The sequence below is a fragment of the Tachysurus vachellii genome, chromosome 8, assembly GCF_030014155.1.
Source record: "Tachysurus vachellii isolate PV-2020 chromosome 8, HZAU_Pvac_v1, whole genome shotgun sequence".
Taxonomy (NCBI): domain Eukaryota; kingdom Metazoa; phylum Chordata; class Actinopteri; order Siluriformes; family Bagridae; genus Tachysurus; species Tachysurus vachellii.
Genome location: NC_083467.1, coordinates 15,499,863 through 15,515,532, shown reverse-complemented (window position 1 = coordinate 15,515,532; position 15,670 = coordinate 15,499,863). Strand labels below are relative to the sequence as shown.

Below are 15,670 nucleotides of genomic sequence, written 5' to 3'. Positions count from 1 at the left end.
CTCCTTAGCCAACATTATTTTTGCAGGAAGAATGTCAAAAAGAGGTGGAAAATTATATCACAGGCATTTGATTGGCAGATTTTGGTCTAAAGCTGATTTTTCATCATTTTTGTTTTTCAGAAAACAAAACTAATTGTTTTTTTCCAGACTGTCACAAAACTATTTCAGTTGTAAAATAAATTCATGTAAAGTCCTGAAGTCCTGTAAGTAAAACAAACTACACACATTTATCTGAAGATGCACAGCTGGACTTGCCAATAAACAAGATACCAGAAATTCCTTCCTTTACATCCGTTTCCTTTCTGTCCTCATTTACTAGCTAGTTCCTCTGAATCTTCTCATCCTTCGCTCAGGGAGTACAGAGTTTTCCCATTAATAACTACACGTTAGTGAATCTGTCCCACTTATTCTGCCTAATTAACAAGCCATGTTTTGTGTGATATGGCTTGTTGTACAAGAGCTCCTGAGTGACTGCTACAGTGGCTCTGAGACCTACCTGTTAACAAAGTCATCAAAGGTGATGCGATGAGAGAAGCCCTGGCGTCGGATGTCGACAGTCTCCAGGATGCCTGTGTACCTTAGCTGCACCATCACACGCTCTTGACAGAAGCGCAGAGCCTGGCGATCATCATTGGGTTTAATGCAGCGCACAAAGTGAGGCGTTCCCATTACCATTTTCGACAGCAGATCCATCAGAGAATACTAGAGAACAAACACATACATACATTACACAGTAGGAATGGTTATTAAACACTGTCTATGAAACAAATAGCAAAAGTATTCCATATGAAATCCATTATTATAAAGAAATCATTATAAATTCAGTTTAAGATATTATTAAATTATGTCAGTGTAATTCATTTCTCTTTTAGTCTTATTGTTCTTAGACACCAGTATGGGACACCAAATGATGACTGATGTGGACACTCACACGGAAGTAGGATGCTACAGTCTGTCTTCTCATGTTGGTGGTCTCCTCTGGGTGTCTCATCATTTCCATGGTGTCCACCTTTAACAACACAAAGTTCAGTTTTAGTCCACATGTTGAGTCTGGAGCCTATCCCAGGGGACAGAGTACAATCCTACACACTGCATCATTTAGTGACGCCAATCAACAAGAGTACCTAGAGGGGGGAAAAAACACAGGGAGGCACCTTCAACCCTGAATATGGAAAAGAAATGTACTATCCACCAAACCACAATGTCTTCCTATAGTAAATCTGTAACTTGCTAAAAGTTGAATAAATTAGTGCTAACAGGAAAACAAAAACAAACAAACAAACAAAACAATTGCACAACTGGAAATAATTATTGAGACTGGTTAAATTCATGAGAATGGAAACAACATGTTTCACAAAGTCCACACAGGTTCAGATTTATTATTTTGTATATTAATGTGTTTAACACATACCTAATTCTTTCTCCCCTTCGGAATTGTAAATGCATGATCATGGCGCAATATGATCCAATAAAACAATAATGTCAACTTCATCAACTGTGGTTTGGAGGAAAATAAACACTTAAAACCAACATCCTGAGGGCAGGAGTAATGAGAGCATACTGGGGACACAAGTACTTCAGGGTCCTTTTTATATAATGAACCCTATCATCTCAAACCAACATCCATTTTTCAACAGTGTTTTAACAAGAACACAATATGATCTTCTTAACAGCTATCTCCTCTCGTGGACTCATCAAATTTAACGATGTGATAAATATTTTATGGAACATCTATGCAGCAAAGTGCATATCTTAATACTTCATTTCATCTGAGCAAAGGAGAAAGGTATGCACAGAATTTTATTTCACTGGTCCTACATTCTGTAATTGGAGGTTTCGACAGTTGACTTTGCCCAATATGTCTTTGAGAGAGACGGGGAATGAGAGGGTCCTGTGTGGCTGCTTTAACAAGATCTTCATCTCTCTACATCTGTCCCACTTTTGGCATTGCTGTAACTTGCTGAAGTTTCAGATCAGCCATTTTAGTGGTTTGTAAAATTACTACAGTATTCATTAAGCAGTTTTTTTATTTATCATAAAGTAAACCCCCAGGGTAGAATTTTTTATTTCACATCTTAGGAATAAAATTTGTCCATGGAACATGTCCAGGAAGTGTCTGTATCTCCTTTAACAACACATCCCAATGTTATTCTTGTTATGCCCCAGCAATTTGACAATAGTGTATAATTTTTACAATAACATGTCATACTATTTAACCATTTTACTTACATTATGTACAATTCTACAATCTACTTACAGTTTACACTGTAGCTTCAAACGTTTTTTCGAACAATATAAGAAAACACACAGCTTGTCATTTTACAGAGGAACATGGAAGCATCTCTGACCGGAAGAACTCTGTGCTGAACTCTTTCCTGTGCTAGAATACTTACTGACTGTTAATACTCGAGACTCTTACCATAATCTTTATATAAATGTCTCCCTAGAGAAAAAATAATTTAATATCATGATTTTTTTATTTTGTTTATTTACTCTTGGTTAATAAGCTGTTACTATAGAAATGAAAATGAATTGTATTGAGCACATTAATGCAAACAGATCACTGAAAATTAAAGCCAGAGCTGTTCTGTAACAGAAAATTACTCATCACCAGCTTCGAAATTTTGAGCGATTTGAGAATCTTATTTAAAGGTCCATGTAAACCAAGGAAAATATACTGTGTTGAGCCTCTTGCACTACCTTGGTTATTATTTTAAATCATTGAATCAATTTAAATGAATGCCATAGATATATATCTGCAACTTTAATTTATGATTAAAGTACAGGAACCAGAGAAAGCAAAACCCAGTTATGTTAAATTCAGAAAGGCTTGAAAAGTTGAAGAATCTTACCTTTTTCCAAAATTTAGGAGACTGGGAGTAGAGAGGGTCATTTGGAAACAGAGAAATAGAAAGAAGAGATAGATGAAAAGTTAAAGTATTCATACACATAGATCAGATACTGGGGGTTGAAACATATTGGGGTTGAGATATCAGGTGTGTCCAAAATTGAAGCCTGCTGTCTTAATACCTTTCCATGCCGACTCATCAGTCAGCGTTCTTACAAGGCAGTGCTTTAAGCTATGAATACATCTGTAGAGAAGCAGATTGAGACCGGCTTCTAGCGCACGCTAACAGTCACTAATCCTAAAAGTCTGTTATACCAGATACAAACGTATTGTTTGGAAAAATAGAATGGATATTCTTTGAATCCACCCATTATTTCTTGCTTGAAATAAATGGTTAAGTAATAAAAACAAATATAAATAAGTTAATCTGTTCATTCTGATTCCAGTGCTTTCTGATGCCATTAACATACTTCCTGACTGTAAATACAAACATAGTAGGCAGTATTTTTTCGCCAAGTTAGAAGAATGTGCAAACTTAAAATTGGTATCATACAAGAAGTAGAACATTTCAATAGAACATTACAAGACATGGAAAATGTCCGGTGAAAGGGTCATTAATCATGCTTATACTACATTACTAAGGAATTTCCACATCTAATTAGTCAGATGATGTTGGTTTTTATCAATTCAATTCAATTCAACACTGAACACGGTTACATAGAAGCTTTACAGAAATATATATTCAGGATATGAGGAAAAACCTTGAGAGGAACCAAACTGAAACAGGATCCCATCCTCAGCTGTGTGACACTGGATTGTATGACCAGAAACAATTCCTTTCTATAGGTGTGTACACAGTTATGTAACCAGGATGGTTACATGTGGTGTAGTTAATAATACTAATTCTCTGTGGTAATTTTTAGCCCAATAATAAACACACAAATTCAAAAAACTTGTAAAAAATGTATTGTTCTATTCAACTCAACTCAAGCTTAATAGTCATTCCTTCACATACACATTATACAAAAGAATGAAATGCCGTTACTACTGACTAAAGTGCACAGGTAGACACAACAAGTAACAACCAACAACAGTAAACAGAAATTAACAGTAAACATTTACACATCATAGAGCTACGGTGTGTTTAATTACGAGGTAGGTGAGAAATATGAGGTCAAAATATAAATGTAGGTTAAAGTGCAACTGCACAAAGGTGACTGTGTGCAATTGTGTGCAATAGTAACAGTTAAAGTCCCTGAGTGCAGATATCTGCAGGTGTGGTTCATTTTAATGCACAGTAAAAATTTCCCATGCTTGAGGAAAACATGTTCAGTGTTCAGGACAGGGGACGTTCAGTTTACCAGCTAAGCTGCATTTCGTTAGAACTTCAGCTTCTGTTTAGAGGGAACCGATGGACTTTTACCTCAATATTTAATTAGGCAGAAACAGACATACAGATAACATTAAAAATAATAATCAGTAAATCACTTCAAGCCAATTCTGGTGAGTTATCTGTATCACATGAATTATTTTCACATAACAGGATGAAAGGTGTATGTGCCGTGCTTACAGGTACCTTGTTACGTCCTGCGTGGAGCTGAGGAGGCAGAGATCGGGATGCTGCAGTAACTCTGGCTCTGGATGTGGCCAAGTTACCTGGAAAAAAAAAACCTGCCATGTTACAGACCTGAGTATGGATGTTTTATAGCATATAGCAACACTTATAAAGCAGCTCTTTTACACAGAGAGCCAAATGCTAAAGTTCAGTTTAATTCACAACTTAAAATATCTCTCTATTCTGTAGGGGTGTAAATGCCATTAAAGGGCTCCGTATAGTGGGCAGAATATTCAGATCTGTTTTCACATTTGTATTTAAACCAGAAGTGTTCATGGTCTATACCAGAGTTTTATTTCCATAGCAAATCTGGAAACTACTCAAAAAAAAAAAAGGCAAAGCTACTAATCATTGTTCACTTTCTTCAGCCTCTGAACCAGATGCCCTGTGGACACTGGACTCTTTTAAAAGAGACTTTTTCCCAACTCAAATTAATGTTGACTGCAATAGATACTTTTTTTTGGGTTTGTTACGTTCCAGAAAGATTAGAAGACCTTCTATAAAGATGGAGTGAAGTTCTTCTGTGAATCTTGTGCAGTGTTTGAGCTGTAGGTGGGATGGGAAATTTGATTAAAACACACTCCTCCCAACAAGCTTCCACAAGCTGCATTCAAGTAAATACTTTGACCTTATAAGTTTTTTCCTTTGTCCTTTGGGATCCAACCAGATGAAAAGCTTTTGGAAGGCTTAAAAATAAATATGAAATATACTAGAGTAAATATAATAATAAACAAATATGTTTTTACAGAATGCATTATCTGTATTTCTAAATTCTGTATTTACATTATGTTACTTCTTTAAAATACAGTATGCAATGACTTACAGGAACATTTAGACACACAGATCTACACTGATATGTAAACCTTCTAGAATAGTAGAGCAGAAAATCATTTAGACATGAAACACAACAGTACAAGAAACGTCACAGCAAAGGGTCCTGATCTTTTCTCTTCCTCTATCACACGCTTGCGTGCACGCACATGCAAACACCACACACACACGCACACACACACGCAGTACTGTTCTACAGGATATGCAGTCCCACTGTAGCACATGCATAGCAGTCTGTGTTTCTCAAAACTTTCTGCACAAGATGTCCAAATGTTTTCTCTGGCTGAGTCTTCAGAGGCTAAACTCTGATTAATGGTACTGAAAGCAGCCTTTGAAGCAGGATTGGTGACATCAAAGTGCTAATCCATGGGTGGCAGGAGTTTTATAATGAGTGGGAAGCATTTTAACACATTTCAAAGGCTCGACTGCATGAATAAACAATAGCAGCACAGATGTGCCACACACCTTTAGAAAATACCCACCGCAGAAACGGAAAGCAGCATTAACGCAGTCGAATGTGTGTGTATGCATACGAGTGAGTGTGTGTGCGCATGTGAATGCAGAGGAATCTGATGCTCTAAAACTACTAGTTTGCTGTGTTTTCCAGCTTTTGCTCAGCAGATATAATTTAAACAAGGAATCTTGTTAAAATACAGATTTCTCAGCTTCCTCCTTTTATAATGGATAACTCTCACTAACATCATGGTATTTCTGTGATCATTCTGAACCAAAACACCAGTTTTGTGTGACGTAGCCAAGAATAAGTTTAAATACGGTAGCACTGTGACCACCTGCACTTATCTGACCTACTAAGTACATGTAGAGTTCTATAAGCACTGACGCTGCCTAGAACAACATCTTCCCTCTAATAGAATTAAATGAAGATTTCACTCTCCATCTCTATCTCCTTTGATGTTTATCAATACAGCTCTCCACCTCCTGCTTCCTGTCTACAGATGAGCAGCCCATTATTGTCATGAATCGGTAAGACTGGGAGAGGAATGCAACGTTGTCAATGCACTAACATAACATGTTTATCTAAAATTAAGGTCATGTGCTATATATATATTGTTACAGTGATATTACATGGAATAGACAATCATTTATTCCTATGCCTGTATATTAGAGATTGGCTTTATGCGATGTTCCTTTACGCTTTGCTGCAATTTCACTGAAACAGCTAGAATATAATTCTCAAGACAGTTCAATACAGTCCTGTGTCCGATTTCTCTAAAAGTTAAACAGCAAACCAGATCTGTATGTGCATGTATGTTGTTTTCTTGCACTAGGTCCATCTGTCTGTTAAGGCACAGTTCTGTGAAAGAGGATGACACCCATCATCTCTACTTCATGTGTGATGCTTCTGGCAAATGCTGACAACACAAAGAAAGTGAAAGAGAGAGTGGGAAAGAGAGAGAGAGAGAGAGAGAGAGAGAGAGAGAGAGAGAGAGAGAGAGAAAGAGCGAGAAAGAGAGAGCGAATAAGAGAAAGAGAGAGAGAGAGAGAGAGAGAGAGAGAGAGAGGGGAAAAAAACCCTTCCCTGGCATCTGTGCATTCACTTTGAAAATTAAGCCCAGCAAGATTCCTATAGAAAAAAAAAATCTCAAGCTGGCACTTGTATTGAGTTTCTATTGACAAGAATAGTCAATGTGCCCTGGATTAAAAAGCAATCCCTCGTTCAATATGACACCTCTCTGCTCGCTTTCATCAGAGGCTGTGTGTGCCTTGTACTTCAGAAGGCCAGACTCGGGCTGTCGACACAGGGGACAATCAAAGTTGTCAGACAGCAGCCGTTACAAGCTGACTTCTGCTGAGGAGAGCTGCTAGATATCACTCTCTTCTCACTCGCTCGAGCATGCTTTCTCTCATACATTGACTTGTGGCCTCGATCGCTCTCAAGCCCCTTCATCATTTTTAAATAAATATGAACTATTCTTAAAAATCAAGTCAGCAACCAGGCAAATGAGATTGTTCCACTGCCTCCTCTCCTCGTCAGTGTCCCGTGCTCCGAGGCCAGAGGCATGTTGAACAGCATGTTTCACTGTAAGAAAGCATCCATCAGAGGAGCCAGCGCACGCTGTAATGGGCTTTGGATGCTTGACACAGCCTTGCTTTATCAAGAGATGCTCTGACAGGTGACAAAAGTGTGACTGCTTTCTCCATATCGCAGCAGAAATGCAGCAAAAGAATTTGCAGAGCTACAGCAAACACATTTGAGGTTAAATGTTTACTTAGCATCAAGGTTGTTAAGGTTATCTTCCCTGAATGATGTAAGTAAGGTGAACATCTGAATCCATTTATTTAGATTAGGGTAAATTTAGCTCACTGTGTAGTCAACAGCTGAGCAAATTCAGACTTTTGCCCAGCACATTTTGAATGCTTTGGGGAATATGATATGAGAGTAAAACACCTAGAACAACCTACTATAAGTCTAGTCATAAGTTATATAAAACATAAGCTATATTATATCAGTACCTGTAGCACTTGAGTCTTGAACTCGTTCCTTACAATGTCTTGCATGTGCTTGGACTCAGCAAGGATTTCAGCAATTCATGTTCAATCTATGACTTGTTTTTTATTCTTTGCATTCATTCTCTGGCATATAAATGTGCTACTACGATTTAATTAAATTATGATTTCCCTCAATCAACTAAATTATTCGGGGTGGCTACACACAGAAAAGTCTATTAAGGACTTTATTTTGACTTGACTTGAGAAGAAACTTAATGACTTTGGACCTGACTTGATTTTTTTTATTCTGCTGTGAGACTTCAGTCCTTACACAACACAAACACTATTCCCTCTAACAGCCTTTACATTTTTGTTCTAATGTACAAATGTAAATGTATGCTGAGGCCCTACTTTAGAATATATACATACAGTATGACCCACAGCCTGGGAGAGCAAATCCCACAGAGCATCTTAGAACAGGGCCAACCCAAACACACCGATCTGCCTGATCCACGGATGTGCTCAGGCTTCAGGGGAATTTGTTCATGCAAATATAATTCATTTCCTGTGACAAACCCATGCCACATGGACAGGCCTTCAGATGAGTTCTGAAGGAGAGGATGAACCAAAGCTTAGTTTCATTTCTAAACACAGTCAAGCTTTATTTGTGTTTATGGTTATAACACTATGTATGGACTGGTTATAAGATTGTGTATGTTGTGTAAGCCTTCCTAGCAAAAAAAGGATTATAGTACTTCTTCCACGAAGTTCCACCGTATACTTCAGCTAACTGTTTTTCAGCAAGCCACGAAGGAACAAAAAGTATTCTGAAGCAAATAGTAAGCTCAGTACTCCCAGCTTATTTGGAATACAACATGTCAATATAATTACTATAAATAAGTGTTTAATTAAGGCAAGAATATTCTATTTAGTAGTCGAGATGTTTAAGCAAACAGGACCTAATCTTTAATATTAACTTCTGGCATCTGTATAGGTCAGAGATATCTTATATGCTTTATCAATATTGTATCTCCATCCAAATCTCATCCCAACACCAAAGATCTATCTGTTGATCCTAGACTATTAATTACATAAAGTAAAAATTTATATTTTATTTGTTTATTTGAGTATTATTTTGGCATATGTGTACTTTGAGTGTAATAGAAAATGAATACTCAAGTGTGCAGTTAAAATAACAATTTTACAACTTTAAATCATTTTTATTTAGACCTTCAAAAGTATTCATTACAAATAAAAGCAAAGACATTTAATCCTACTAACTTCTCTTATGCAGCCAATGGTTCTACTTTAAAGTTTAGCATCCAAAGATTTCAATTCACATCGATCTAGTACAATGATGCCAGACACCTTCTCTGATGCTACACATTTAACCTAGTTCTGAATCTACATTATCTAGATCATCTCTGATTGTGCACGACAGACAGCACACACACACACACACACACACACACACACACACACACACACACACACACACACACACACACACACACACACACACACACACACACCCCTTAATTTTAACAGAAAATGAATGCTGACATATTTCAGAGTCTTGCAGAGAATCTGTCAGCCAGGCTTCCCCCTAGTGGTGATAAGCAGACTACAAGAGGAAGCCTGTCAGTAAAGCAAACACCACCAGGCACAAAATGATTTTTATCAGATCTTACAGATAGCTGCAATTTCACAGATAGGAGATGAGGAGAAAACTACAAAATTGGGTAGAAATATATGCAAATTAAATTCTTCTCATATTTTGGCCTGAAGATCAAAAATGTTAATTTTGCTGATATTTGTGACATAAAAGGAAGATGCTGTTTCTAATGGTTTGTATGAGGATGAAAAGTCAGCCAGCTATGATGTGCAAAGATAAGTATAAGTGTGGACAGCCACATACATAGCGTAAAGGATGGTACTGCACTCTCTCATTGACTAACAACTGTTAGAACGCCCTCTTGTTTATACATCTATTATCAATCACAAACAGGAGTGAGCTATTCATTTCAATGCATGTGCCCCTGCCCCCCACAACCCACCCCTCACACACCTACACACATGCACGCACACACACGCACGCACATACACACACAGGGTTGAGAGGGACTTTCTTTTTTTCTATCCATTAAGAACAGAAAAACAACTGCCTTCTTCTGCTTAGACAAATCACACTCAAGGATACTGAAAGAAGATGGGAGGCAAATAATGGCTTATCTACAGAGGAGAGTGAAATACATAATTAAACGCTCTGCTTCATTCTTCTTCACTAAATCTAGTAGATGGGGCCTTTAAGCTTACCTAGTGGCAGACGTTTTTTTTAAGCATGTCGCTGGCAGCACATTGATAAAGAAAAGAGGAGATGCACATGCTTTATAAGAGATTTAAAAAGTGGCATCTCATCTGCTCGCCGTTTGAAAACCTTATCGCTGGAACACCCCAAATCATGAGAGACAGAACAAAACAGCAGGGAAGCAAAGATGAATACTTAGTGAATATGAAAAAATCCTTCTTTCATTCTATCTTACTATTTTTCCAGCCAATGATCAGCCACATGGGAGATAAAGAAGAAACAGATTTCTATTTAAGTAGAATCAACAGAGAAAGACAGAAAAGGAGAAAAAGAGGAATAGACAAGGTGCTATGATGAAAAATCTCTTCTAAATCATCAACATCAGGCCACGTAATTGACAATACAGTTGTGTGACATGTCAATAGTATTGCACTTGGACTGACCTTTACCACAAGTAAAGCAACATACAATCAAAGTGTGCGTAATGACACAATGCAAATATTCACATAAACAACCAAACAATCCTCCTCAAACATGTTTTGACCTCTTCTGAGTTTTCCCTCAGATTGACCCCTAAGGGGTAACAGTGAGGTGTGAGAATGACAGAGTGTTACCATGGCTGTGGTGATTGTATCAACACTATTCTAAGTGGATCCCATACTACATGGTGGAGTTAACGATCCATAGACATTCATCACTAGAATGTTACTTGACACCCAATTACAGAAAGTCATTTAAATAATGTCAGTATTGGTATGTGTCAAAAGTCTCAGTGTGACAACCTGACTTACCATTTAACTAGTTGTGTGTGTCAGTTGTGAAACATACCAGTTTTAGTAAGAGGATTGGAGAACAGCTGCTGCAGCAATTTGTTCTCAGACATTCTCAAAACAACCATGATGTCTGCAGGCAGAGTGTCTCGATTCTTCTCCAGAAAACCATTCACACTGTACAGCACCTTCAAGAACACAACATCCAGATATTAGGATACCTCCCGATCTGAGAAAAATGCTGATTAGAGAAAATGAAGTAGATTTGCACTCAATAGAGATTCTTTACCTTTCCAGCATAATGCTGAATTCCAAAGCACAACTCTACACGCTTTGGTCTCCAGAAGTACTTGTAGCGTAGGTTGTCTTCAAATTTGTCTTGAGATAAAAGGAGAATGTGAGAACTAGATAAATGGCCCATTAGAGGATCATTAATTATAGACTGTAGGTCATTTTAATACCTGTTAAAAAAACATAAAACCAGGTTATAAATATTGGCGGAAAATGATCTGAGCGCTGTGCAGTGTTTTACCAACAAGGGTTTGGTCTGTTGCCTGAGGGAAGCGGCTCTCCTCATCCAGCAGCGAGAGAAGCCCCATAGGCTTCTGTAGGAACATGTCCAAAATCGGCCTGTTGTCTTCATACTCCACCAGACTGGCATCTATCCCCTCACTCTGATACTCCATCTGAGAAGCACACACAATGTTAACTGTCAGACATTGGCGACGTTATAAAATTTATAATTAACTTCTTGTGGCCCTGTGAGGCTCTAATGTTCATTCATTCACTCACATAACTGCTTTACCTTGGTCAGATAGCAAAAGAATCAAAATACATATTTAAAAATTGAATCAAATTGAGAAACCAACTCATAGTGGAAATATCGTAATATTAACACAATAAGATGCAAACAAAGACATTTCTTTCACTCTGCTCTTCTACAGATTAATCGTGACAGGCTTCTGCTTCCACTCCTCATGTTTTAATCAGAGCTGTGGAATAGCAGTGCTGTGTGTTTATCACTAAGGAGGTGTGGTGTGTGTTAAATCACATTCAGCTCTAGAATAAAGCTCACTAATGCTCTGTTAGTAATGAGGAAAATTATGCAGTCAGCCTTCCAGGCCAAACGCTTACACAGACTGCCCTGCATGTGCGCACACACACACACACACACACACACACACACTTTTCTCGCTCTCTTCATTAATAGACAAGAAGATAAGCAACAACAAATGACAAATATTTCATGGATAAATTACTTGCAGGTAATATTTGTAGCAAAAACATTTAATCATTAGATTTGAAGGATGTTACCATTATCTATAAGAAAAGTACTATATTCATTGTAGACACTGATAATTCTCTAGTCATTCTGAGAATTTAATTTGTTTGGCAATAATGTACTGTAGAGAGAATACTGAGAGAGTATACAGAGACAGAGAGACAGAAGTACAGATTGAGTGTCTGATACAGTTCAATTTGTCAGAGTCGTGATGCCTATTAAAACAACAATGTTGCTCAGATACATAAATCACTACTGAATTACACTACATTTTTGTTGTACTGCTAAACACTACACTACATGGTGGGCATTTACACACTTTCTCTAATTAATACACTGTGGAATGTTGTGTCTTCAATGGAAAAAATGTGATGTCCTGAAGGGTGTGCTATGTTAAAAGACTGGGATTTCTGTGAACATTGGTGAATGCACGTTTTGAATTCTACGTACTGTATGAACAGTTCACTCACATCACAAACCTCAAAACACTTATAAATGACACTACGTGGCTAGCTGGACTCAAACCCCTTTGTTAACTTCACTTTCAACATACCTTCAACATTACATTGTAATATCCCTCAACATTTAAGGACATTGTGCGAACCTTTCTCGAGGTAAATATACAGTATATGCATACTAGTAAATCAGTCTTAAGTTGGAAAGTATCAAATTTCCATTACTTTAAGTGTTTCTTAAAAAATGAGACTTAAGCCTATAGAATATATCAGAATATATTATTAGATTATGTGAGATACTGTGGTACATGTTTTCCCCCAAAATCGATACAAACACACTGAACAGAGCACATGCCTGAGGCAAGCCGGACTAGCTCGGGGATCATTCAGTTTTGATTACATCATGAACACAATAAAAGCTACGGTATGTTAATACACAACTGTTTAGAAGGCACAATAATGCAGGGTTTAAAGAAAGATCTAAATGTCTCACCTGTTCAAGGGCAAAGATGTGCTGGTTAAAGTAGAACTGAATCTGTTCGTTGGCAATGTTTATGCACAGCTGTTCAAACGAGTTCTTCTTGAAGTTCTCGAAGCCGAAGATGTCCAAAATTCCCACGTACATCCCGCTCTCTGCAGCGCTATAAACAGAAAGAACAATCATTTTCACGTTATTCTAATGCCACGTAGCTTTAAAGCCTTTCTAATTTTAGAAATAGGCACCACAAACAAACAATATAAACAAAGTATAGAGGAGTGAGTAATTTGAGGGATTCACACTCTGCCTAAAATGCAACACTTCACTGCAAAATATACCAGTACTTAAAGGTCACCTTCTGCCATAGTTAACAGTTATTAGTGGCAAAAAGGATGAAACTGGGAAGGATTGGAGTGGAAAAGGGTGCATATGGATTTTGTGAAACAGACTGGAAGGCATTAGAGTCTCTGACATGTCCACATGCTGCTATCTAAAGGGATTCTCTTGGATCAATGAACTGCCTCTTATTCTCCTTCTGAAGTCTGTTTAATCATCTGAATAGTATTTTCTCAATGCAACTCAATATCAAAAATTTATAGAAACCTCATTTTCATTGTGCTTTTCTTGTCTTGCTCTGGCAATTAATATTCTGCAGTCTGTGTTGGCTGAAATGGAGGTCACCTTTAAGATGGAGAGACTGTGCATACCAAACTTCATACAGGGAGAGAACGCTTTCACAAATGTAGTAGAGGTTTTCTTATTTTTTACTGAAACCAGACACCGGCAACTGCATACCGAACTCATTGCTGTTGTTTAGTTGAAAGGAGTGGATATTTCACAATTCTAGTAAGTCAACTAGCAGACCTGTCTCACATCAGAGACATTGGTGGCTTGAGCAAATATATTTCTGATTCCTGGAGATGATTAATATCAGCAAGAATGCAAGACTGTAAAACAGGTCTTAAAATCCACATACCAGCTCTTGATGTCCGGCTGTAGAAGAGCATTGATACGATTCACTATCCAGCTGAAGAGTCGGCCATAGAGGGCCTTGGACATGGCATCCCTCACATCAGTGGCCTTATCCACTGTATTGGTGCGGATTATGGTCTCGCCACGTGTTACTACACAGTGAGAGGTCAACGCCTCCTGCAGTTCCTGTGCTCCTATACACAGCAGAACCGCGGCTGCATGGCAAAGAACCACACAATAGGTCAACGATTATTAATAAAATAAAAACTACAGATATGTAATATATACCCCTGCTATATAAAAAAATAATCAGTACAACAAATCCTTATTAATAGTAATAGTAATAAACCCATGTTCATAATGTACAAATAATGTGTAAAAATAGATTCAGTAGATGTGAACGTTTTCTTAATTTTAAAGTCAGATGTTCCCATATATTACAGCTCTCACCGTTTTCTAATGCCTCAGAGTTCGGCACTTCACTCTTATCCGTTTGGTGCTGAGAGGTGGTGGAGGTAAACTCGATATTACCAGTGTTTAAAATAGCAGCCAAGATTCTGTATACAGAATTCACTTCCTGTACAAGTACAATAAAATATGTCAAACAATCAGAAATGATGAAAAAATATTTGTAGAGTCATCATTAAAAGGTTAAATTGCCTTATCAGAATCATATTAGTAGTAGCGTGCACTCATAATTTAATGCCCTGCATACACGTCATGCATAAAATTCTCAAAGGAATAATAAAATTGAAATTCTCAAATGTGTGTAGGCACATCAGTGTAATAAAACCAGTAGTTTGTAGCATGCACGTCATTGTTCTATTCACGACAGACATTCCCTAATACTGCATTCTTCATCTGCACAGTTTACACCCAAAACACTGCATATGCACAGTTGATAAATTAAAACCCAGACCTTGTGGCATTTTATTCTCCATAACATATTTAGATGGATTTATATTTAAGAGTTAATTAATCAGCACACCACACCTCTTCTGAAAACCCGATTATGCGGAAGCAGTCCTGAATAGCAGCAAACTGGTCTTTGTATAATTGGCTGGACACAATTTCCTGCATTATTTTGCCATTTGCATTATTAATGTACCTGAAAAAAAATACAGTCGACATCATGTGTGCTTTCACGGACATTAAAATGATGTACAAACAATACTTTTTTGAACAGAGTCTCAAACCTGGGTGCTGTTTTCTCAGGTAATCTGTATTTCTTCAGACTGTCTTGATGATAAAGACCAGCATATATGTAATAAAATATGTGAAAGTTTTTCTCCCCTCTGGCATAAAAACAAAATAGTAGAAACATAATCAGGACATGGTAAACTGACAACCACTTTAATGTGAGTGTTGAGAACTAGTAGGGAAATAGTAAACCATATCTGTGCTAGAATTATAGTTAGCTCTGTGTAATAGCATGATGGTTAGTGTGACTCTCACGTGGCCTGTTTGATGACTCGTGATTTCTCCAGCAGGTACTCAGAGATCTTCGCACCCATGACAGCGCCAGTGGGTGTGAACTTCATCTCCAGGTACTTCCCAAAGCGACTGGAGTTATCATTAATAGCCGTGCACGCGTTACCAAATGCTTCCACCAGTGGATTCACCTGCAGGATCTTTTCCCGCAGTGTTCGGTTATTAGCCT

General features: G+C 37.7%; 1 protein-coding gene across 1 annotated transcript in view; it reads right to left on the bottom strand.

Moving 5' to 3' along the window:
• myo3b (myosin IIIB) overlaps positions 1–15,670 on the bottom strand; it is a 70,193-nt gene that overhangs the window by 31,798 nt on the left and 22,725 nt on the right. The window contains exons 15-27 of the mRNA XM_060877329.1: positions 15,466–15,668; positions 15,207–15,305; positions 15,004–15,118; positions 14,461–14,587; positions 14,015–14,225; positions 13,054–13,201; positions 11,356–11,509; positions 11,113–11,201; positions 10,882–11,011; positions 4,425–4,504; positions 2,853–2,873; positions 932–1,009; positions 497–702 (exon numbers count right to left, since the gene is read on the bottom strand). Of these exons, the coding sequence (XP_060733312.1) occupies positions 497–702; positions 932–1,009; positions 2,853–2,873; positions 4,425–4,504; positions 10,882–11,011; positions 11,113–11,201; positions 11,356–11,509; positions 13,054–13,201; positions 14,015–14,225; positions 14,461–14,587; positions 15,004–15,118; positions 15,207–15,305; positions 15,466–15,668 (1,661 nt within the window). The remainder of the gene's footprint in view (positions 1–496; positions 703–931; positions 1,010–2,852; positions 2,874–4,424; positions 4,505–10,881; positions 11,012–11,112; positions 11,202–11,355; positions 11,510–13,053; positions 13,202–14,014; positions 14,226–14,460; positions 14,588–15,003; positions 15,119–15,206; positions 15,306–15,465; positions 15,669–15,670) is intronic.